Raw genomic sequence first — 9294 nt, forward strand, 5'->3', positions numbered from 1 at the left:
GTCATACGTCAGCTTAGAGTAATGAGTCACACCTAAGTCTCGTATTTCATTCACTACTTAAGAGATCCTGCTGTGATGATGAAGATGATAATCCTTTTCACTACGTACCCTTCGAAAGATCTTCATGTCACCAGCATAAAGTAGGAATTTTGAATGCTTGAAGCAAGAGGGTACATCATTTATGAAAAGATTAAACAGCAAGGGACCTAGCAGTGAGCCTTGTAGGACTTCAAAAGGTACCCAGTTCCATGACGATATATAGCTATTAAGAACAACAGCTTGAGATATGATTTTAATGTAAGCTTTAAACCACCTGTATAAATTCCCGTCAATTCCAGCATCAAGGAGCTTTTTCAGAAGTATTGTATGATCAATACGATCAAAAAATTTACTGAATATAACTGTGCACCTGAATCCATGGTAAAAGTAGTAAAGTCTGTGAAAAAAGACTGTCTTTTAACAAATCCATATTGCTCAGTGTTAAACGAAGATGAGAAAAAGCTATAGATCTGGGTATGAAAAATTCTTACGAGTATATTTACGAAAGTACATAATTTAGAAATCGATCTATAGTTTTTCACCTCGTTCTTATTTCCACTTTTGCAGATTGTCGTTTCAAGGTCACGTGCTGACACCGATTGAGTGAGTAAATAAAGACTTGTGTCTGCAGATCTTGACCCTAAATATCCGTATCCGGATCTGTATCCGGGGATATACTTTTTTGACAATCCAGCACAACACTAAAATGTATTCAGATCTTGCAATCTACACTACATAAATAAAAAAAAAATCTGACTAAGCTATATATAGACCATCGACTGCAAGATCAACAAACGACACAACTTACGTTACTCATGCTCCGTTCCGTAGTTCGTTCGTTCATACGTTATTTTCAAATTTCGCACATTTTTCAAATTTCACACGTTATTTTAATGTTTTCACACGTTATTTTAAAAAACGATACAACTAATGTTTAACGACTCAGAGATACGAGTAGATGCTTTAAAAAAATGGCGCGCCACTTAGCGTTTCGTTACAAAGCAATGTGCTTACATTGCTGAATATATATTCTATTTTTTTTGGAATAGTCCTAAATAGTAAACAAATATGGCGTACTTCCGACCACAGACAATAGAGTAATATTGTAAGTATAGTAAAGTGACACAAAGAGCAAATGAATGAACAATATTAATAAGCCATAGACGAAAGTAAAATTCATTTTATGTTCAAATATTTAACGCTAACATATTGCTAAAATTGTTTGAAAACCTAATAATATATTGAATATTTTTTCTAAGAATTAGTAGAGGTACAGAATTACGAAAAAAATATATATTAATCGAGCATCGAGCATAAAAGGCAACAAATTTATATTTCGTTTATGTAAAATGGTCGGTAAAAAAGACGTCAAAAATAAAATTTACAATAAAATAGGGTCGCTTGTGTCTAGAAAAAAAGTCGGCCCTATTAGTATTAATGTCACATTATTTGTATTCACGATAAATATAAAGCCTTGCGTCGGCGGCACACTCTATAACATGTAAACAAAAGGATTTATAACACTTGCTCACGTAGCTCTTATTGGGTAATCCTAAATCTCATACTAAAGTCTCGCAAAATTTTCCTGTGAACTACAATAAGCTTTTATGCCAATGCTATGTGATTTTATATTATATCGGATAGCGTTAAAAATGTTCAGAATGAAATTGATATTCAGAAATATTCATAATATAAAATAAAACCTTTACAATACACACTTTACTATAAAAGATTGACATTTATAATATTTTGTCAGCATTTTTTACGCTCAAAATAAAAAATAAAAACATATAAAACATAATAACAAATCGCTTCACGGTAACATTGTTTTATAACTTACTATCAAATTATGATTCGTGAAATTTTAAAATATAAGTAAAAAACAAGGCCTATTTTATCGCTCATGCCGTTCATTTTCATATACTCATTCACCTCTAAAAATATTATAACCACATCACTATTTGTGTCATAAAAAAAGATATTAAAATGTCATTTCCGAAAATATTATCTGTACGCTCGAAATCCGTATTTTTATAATTATTATGTGTTTAAAATGATAAATTGATATTTGTTTTTAGTGAAATATATAGTAAATGGAGTTTTACACGTGTCCGTAAGCTTATGTGTTGTGAAAGTGAGTGATAAATGCGGAAAAAAGGTGAATTACGATTGACAGGGGTTTGTTTACCAAATAAGACTCTTCCAAAAAAATGGAATATAGATATATTGCAGGCCGAAGCCGCTGCTCCCTGTCTTAGGCCTGTGTATTTTAAAGGTCGACTTTTTAAGTTCCAAGGAGGTAGTGAAACTGTGTTATCCCTTAGTAGTCTCTTACGACACCCACGGGAAGAGAGGGGGGCTATATTATTAATGCCGTAACCACACAGCAAAAAATATAATACTCATTGTGGGTAGATACTTAACTATTTAACGGTACACATAAGTTAAAACGGATAATAGAAATAATTTATAATTACTGAACGAAATGTTAGATGTCAGATGTTGTGGTGCGAGTGTTGGACACAACAGGTGACTTTCTGACATTTGTCACAGATGTCACTATCAACGAAATTACGAAATTGTACAAAAATTGTTCGTTGGATTTGTTTTTAATTGAAGAATGCATTTTATTGTAAATATTAATGCGCAAAATGACGAGTAATTCTGATTTGAGCGATACATCAGTGACTCCTAAAAAAGTTAAAACAACCAAAGTTTTACAAAAGTATAAGACTGAGTGGGAGATTTTAGCTAAGATATCTCAATACTTCCTAACATGTCTTTGAAAAATGAGATTAAATTTGAAGATTTTGAAATGGTAATTACAAGGGCCAAATTATAAGACAGATTAAATATTAAGATGGACGATATGTGTTCCGAATCTTATAATAAGACCTAAATAGATTCAAAGATTTATTAACAAAGATAAAAAAAATTCAGTAAAAAAGTAGTTGAAACATGGCAATATATACTTAGAAATGCATCTGATAGCTTACCAAATATATAAAAAAAAAATCTTATTTATTCTCCGATCTCACCACTTCAGCTCTCACTGAGAGTTTTTTCAGTAATGTATGTAAAGTGGCGAGAAGATACAAATAGAGCGCCAATAAAATTAATTAAAAACGAATTGTTTATTTATTTAAATTTTGATTTTCAAAGAAGCTTTCAAACTTGTAAAGATTCCAAAAAAAAAGGTTAACATGTGCTATAATTGTGTTTGCTCGCAAACGAAAAAAAAAAACTGACTTCAATTACATCGACGAGTAATACAGCGTAGATCGACGCAAAAATAGTCAAGTAACTACGCGTTATCAAAGATTACTCAAAAAGTAGTTATCAGATCTCTAAGATCTCAGACTAATTTTTCGTCTACCTATGTTGTATTACATGTCGATATAATTTAAGTCAGTTTTTTTGGTTTGCCTGCAAACATAATTATTCTTCGAAATGCTTTAATTTTGTCCAATCTAAACGATTTTCTTTTTTTGTCAAAAAAGCGGCAACCAAAGTTGTAACTGGAAAAAATCTTATAAACCTCATAAAAACACAAGACAGATACAGACCAAATTCTCGTACCGAATTATGAGGCTATGAGATCTATGACATTTTATTAAACAAGGCTTTTTTAGTGAATAGCTACAGTATAATTTTAATTTATGTAAATACTACTGTAATAACATTTTTTTTATTTATTTTACTTATAACAGCTTACTGGTGACTAAAAAAATATTTTAAGTTATTTGTATTGTATGTGTGAAGGTAGGGGTGAATATAGGTAAATAAAATACTTGAATACGACAACAACACTTTTAATACATCTATCTGCTTTTTTTCAATTAGGCCTCGGAATTTTAATAAGGATCATGACAACAGATATTACATACAATTACACATTTATATAGGTAAAGAGTTGGGAAGGGACATTTTTCTTTTTTTTTGTCATTAATTATTTATTAAATATGACTTAAAAGAATATAAGTAGCAAAAGTTTTAGTAGACGGATGTACATTTGTTAACACTTATAAATAATTGAAATTATCTTTTAGTAGGTAACTACCGTTATAGTAATTTCCATGAAGTTCTCATTTTAATGACCTTAAGAATTTTTTCTAGAGTTCCAAAATTTATATTTATTACGGTGACATTTATTGTACACAATTTTAAAATCAGGGTAAGTCTTAACGACTCCAAGAAAGCTTATTATAATCATTTCATGTTACTATTCAGTCTTTTTACATATTGATCAATGACATTTTTTCTAATTTTTTTCTGTCATCTTAAATGAGATCTTCATGTGTTGATAAAGTCTATAGAAAAAGTCAAATCTAAGGTTTCTTTAAAAAGTTTACGATAAAAATAGGAAATACTGATTCAGGAATAGGTTAGGTAGGTACACATATTTTTACGAAGATTTAAATTCCTTTTGGTATTGGTAGCAGAGGTTCTAGGCTGTAAGAAAAAAAATAAAAAATAAAAATTGTGCTTTAGTAAATACACACATTCAATGATTTTTTTTTCAGATGATCATTGATAAATATAAGTATTTTCTTAATACCTTGAGTCATCATCACTTGAATCAAACTCGTCGTTATTGTAAACAGGTTTCTTATCTGAAAACATATCAATATTTAAGTATATAAAATATTAAATTAAATGAAGATTAAATAATTACAATTGTTAACATTATGTTGTTGCTGTTTTTTGAGCCTATTTGTTATTTCAATTTTTACATCTGCACCTACGACACTTGAATTCTATCAGTTCATATTGCATCTTCAATTATTGCCAAATTGAATCTTTTAGTTAGTACTTAACATCTATGTAGTTATGTTATTAAAACCAAACCAATAATTTATACCTAGTTATTAATTTCCTAATGTTATATGAGAGAGAGGTAAGGGATTGAAAGGCAACAACCAAGCAGGAGGATGAACGAATGGGTAAAATTAAAGAAGAAGGTGTACATGCTAATGCCCAAATACAATTGTTTAAAATACATATCCATTCTTGTTAGTACATAGCACTAAGTGGTAAAGTGGGGTACATAGGGTACCGGTACCTACATAGGTATTTTTTATTAGCGAGACAACGTATTTACATAATAATAATATACTTTATTGCACATTTAAAAAATAACAAACTTAACTTTCCAAGCAATTATAGTCACAAATTGTACAACCAGGCGATATTATTGCTAACTAGCTGTACCCTGCGCGCGTTGCTACCCTTTTTTTTAATTTTTTTTGGTTGTACAAACGCGGAAATCTTTGTGGACTCATGCACAACACTTTGCTGAAGACCATGACGTCATGATCAAATACATAGTATATTCTATCTATATGTATATTCTATAAAGGACATACAGACAAACATTTTATATATATATATATATATATATATATATATATATATATATATATATATAAGAAAAGCAATCTCTACCAGACAACCTGATGATGAAAGGAATATTGGTTCGCAGATAGGCAGGTGGTATATAAATATTAATTAGTAAAAAATGTTTATATAACAATTTCACATACACGTACACATAAGCACACACACACACACACACACGTGTGGGTGTACTTTATGCCAAATTTTCAATCATTATATCAATTTTAATCATTTAAAATTGAATGTTAGTGAGCCTAAAATAATTTAAAGACTAAGGTAAAATGCTTTCAAATACATTTAATTAGTAAATAATTTTATAAAATTACTATCGCATTCGCAGAAGAGATATTATCGTTTATTCGCCCTTATTATTAGAAGAGAATAGAGCACAGACACAGCGATCACAGAGAAACAAAATAAAAAAATATATTACTTAATTCAAAAGCACATGCCCAATTTAAACCACATTTGAACATCTTACCGAATGACATAAAAAAGAAGTTATTATTCATTTTTTGTTTATGCAAATTTTCTATGACTCGGTTCAGTTCCTCGCTAGTATTAAATTTAATGATTGCTTTATATCCTTCCATCGGAGCCCTGTCTCTTTTAATTACACTTCTCAAACATTTTAATCCATACTATAAAGTAAACAAATAGAGAAGTTTAGAGTGAGTAAGTCTAAAAAACAAATTCAATATTTGTGTTTAAACAAACTTAATATAATGTAGTTGCACATTTTCCATTATTATTTAAGTAGCTATTTTTACTAGTAATACTTTTTTTTGTCTTATATTAATATAATAATTGTAATTTTTAAAAAGATAAAAAGGTTCAGAGAAGTCATATACAAAAGGTTACATATTCACTCTATATATATAGATTTATAGAATGAATGTATGCGACATAATGTAATCCTACTAAATTTTAATAGGTACTTACTTCTCTTTGAAAATAATATTTTACATTCCGGTAACTCCAGCCGCCTCTCACATAGGACAAGAAAAGCCATTGCCCCATTGTAAATCTTTCCCTCTTGAGGAGATGCTTAAAACCTGACCGTGGTACATAATTTCGTTGCTCCTCAAAGACTTCATCATCTCCCATGTCGTCATCATCACTGCTACTGCTGCTGCTGCTTGAAGACTCGTCCGCATCGAGTAAGTAATTAGGCATCTCCAAGCGCCGTCGTTTAACGAAACCTCTGATTCTTGTCTCACACTCGGAGATTAGTGAATGTAGATTACTCGGAAGAAATTTTTCATTTTCTTTTCTTACTTTGGACTGTCTAAGTATTTGGTCGTTTTGGATTCTCTTTCGAGTTATCATTGCCTGCGGAGCAGCTGCGTCTTCCTCCGCGGCTCTAGAGTTACTTCCGCTTGGTTGATCCTATAATATATTAGACTTACAAATATGATATTCTAATTTTAACTGAGGTAGGGCACAGCAGGAATTTTCTGCTCAAAATATGGAGCAGCCTGACTGGGGTAGAATCTCGACCTTACAGAAGACCATAGCTAAATAATACTGTTTTTAGGAACTATTGTTCCTGTTGGTGAGTAAGGTGACCAGATCTCCTGGGGGGGAGGGGGGATTGGGGCTTGGGTCGGCAACACGCTTGCGATGCTTCGGGTGTTGCAGGCATCTATAATCTACGGTAATTCGGTAATTAAAATATATTATGTGGTCTATAGTTACAGAAATCCTTGGAAAAATAATAATTGCGCTAAATTATAAAAATAATAACAACTACTTACCATTACAACTTTTAAGGGAACGGTTTTACTCCTTTTCCCAGAAAATCTGTTTCTGCGATGGAAAGAAACAAGACGCTCTGCTCACCTTTGAGTGTGCAAAATCAATACTCGAAAAACCGATAATTTCGCGCATGTCAACAATTTTTTTTAAATTTATTGTGAGCTGGATTCAAATCTTTCGAATAGTTTGTAAAAAAAAATGCAGTACTTTTTTCGCTACTTTTTTCAGTATAAATCGCACCTTTAATAAAACAAAGATGTAACTCAAAATTTGTGGATTTGGAGATTTTACAATAAAACGCGTCTTCGTCGCGTAAAGAATAGGTAGACTTCGACTTCAGCGTTTTAACTAGAAGATACAGAGAGATACGCGATTGTTGCTCTCTTTTCTATCAACTGGAACTGACAAGTCAGTTCTACTTCTTATAAAGTGGCGTGATTCAGAGAGGCACCGGCAGTGAGCGGAGTATGAAGTTCTGTCGTTTTTAATAACATCAAATAATTCGATATTGGATTAAAAGGTAACTATGGAATATTTTATTATTTAAAAATAAAAAGATAATTTTTGTTATACTTCATTCTCTCAGAAAACGCATTTGATGATGATGATTTTTGAATTTACTTCGGTTACATTTGAATTTACTTTGGTTTTGTTTTAAAAATTGACAAATTTTACAAAGTTATCGCCTAACACTTCAGTTTTATATTGAAATAAATGCCTTAGTTGTTGGAGTAATTGATTGAGTATCACTTTATTGTAATAAATAAGGCTATTTATAAAAGTCACGTTTGTTTACTTCTTTTTATTATTTAGAATAACGAAAGATAAGAAAAACTTTCAACATTAATTCCCTTTTCGTGTAAAAGTTAAGAATAACTTGTAACTGTTGTGCTTATTTGTATAGGTTTTGAAAATGGTGTCGTCTTAGAGCTCACAATTTTTTTTAAGTTTAATACCACATTCAGAAACTGAACACCACAATGAAGAGTTACAGCGTATCGAGCGTTAAAGTTATAAGATAAACATAATAGTGTAATAAGTTATAATTTTTTTTTTCATCTTATTACTGTAATAAATGTGAAAGTATATGAGGATAACGTATGGATGGATGTTTGTTACTCTTTTACGGCAAAACGCCTGAATAGATAGATCATTGTCATTCAACAATCCTGCTATTTTGACGTTAAATAATTATGATTATTATTCATCCTTAAAATATACTACAGTGTTATGAATTATTGTTATTTTAGACTAAAGAAGTTAAACAGGTTGAAGAGGAAAATCAACAAAATACATATCGCACCCTTAATAAAACAAAGATGTAACTCAAAAATCGCAATTTGTGGGAATTGGCGTTTGAAGTTTAGCACTTTTTCCGCATTGTGTTTGATTAAAAATTACTAATTATTTGTAATGCTCTTAATGACTTTTACTATTGATATCAGTAGTTTAAAGTACAGACATTAATAGAATAATAGAAAAACAACTGTGTTAAAATCTATAATAGCTGTAAAATGGAGATGAAAAAAAAGTTCCGACTTAAATCTCTTTATGCCAAAAATTACTTAATATTTTAGGTAGTATTTCAAAAAAATTCTCTTTAGTATTAAAACATAACAAAAAGTTTTAAAAATAAATCACAATATTTCGTTTTATGATTATTTAATTGTAATTATGACGTTGTATGTACTAATGCGTCATTTTTTTATAAAACGAAAACTGAAATTTATCACCTTTTTTTTAAATTAAACAAATTTTTATGAATCATCTGATATTTATATATCTCTTTATGGCTACAAATATTGTTTTTTAAACAAAACAAAAGCTATATACTATTATAAGAATTAGGTACAATTAGTCTCCAGTAAATATCTCCTAAAATCACAAATAATTACTAACCACAAATAATCTAATATATAAAATTCTCGTGTCGCGGTGTTTGTAGTTAAACTCTTCCGAAACGGCTAGACCGATTCACACGAAATTTTGTGTGCATATCGGGTAGGTCTGAGAATCGAACAACATCTATTTTTCATACCCCTAAGTTAAAAGGGGGGGATTAAGGGGGTTAATAACATATATGGCAAAACAACGTTTGCG

General features: G+C 30.4%; 1 protein-coding gene across 1 annotated transcript; it reads right to left on the bottom strand.

Annotated features, from left to right (window-relative positions):
* Positions 1-3835: 3835 nt before the first annotated feature.
* On the bottom strand, positions 3836-7351 carry LOC123668398. Its single transcript, XM_045602129.1, has 5 exons — positions 7194-7351; positions 6379-6825; positions 5918-6077; positions 4598-4652; positions 3836-4491 (listed from the first exon to the last, which is right to left on the bottom strand). The coding sequence occupies exons 1-5, from the start codon at positions 7194-7196 to the stop codon at positions 4455-4457; spliced, it is 702 nt and encodes a 233-aa protein (XP_045458085.1). The 5' UTR covers positions 7197-7351; the 3' UTR covers positions 3836-4454.
* Between the last annotated feature and the right edge of the window lie 1943 nt (positions 7352-9294).

Source organism: Melitaea cinxia, chromosome Z (assembly GCF_905220565.1).
Source record: "Melitaea cinxia chromosome Z, ilMelCinx1.1, whole genome shotgun sequence".
NCBI classification, from domain to species: Eukaryota; Metazoa; Arthropoda; class Insecta; order Lepidoptera; family Nymphalidae; genus Melitaea; species Melitaea cinxia.

What these genes read in the sequence shown, in the direction of transcription:
- LOC123668398 (XM_045602129.1), bottom strand. An exon ending in AATATTATTTTCAAAGAGAA is followed by an intron (nt 6,078 to 6,378) that starts GTAAGTACCTAT and finishes TTTACTTTATAG; the next exon opens with TATGGATTAAAATGTTTGAG. An exon ending in TCAAGTGATGATGACTCAAG is followed by an intron (nt 4,492 to 4,597) that starts GTATTAAGAAAA and finishes TTTTTCTTACAG; the next exon opens with CCTAGAACCTCTGCTACCAA.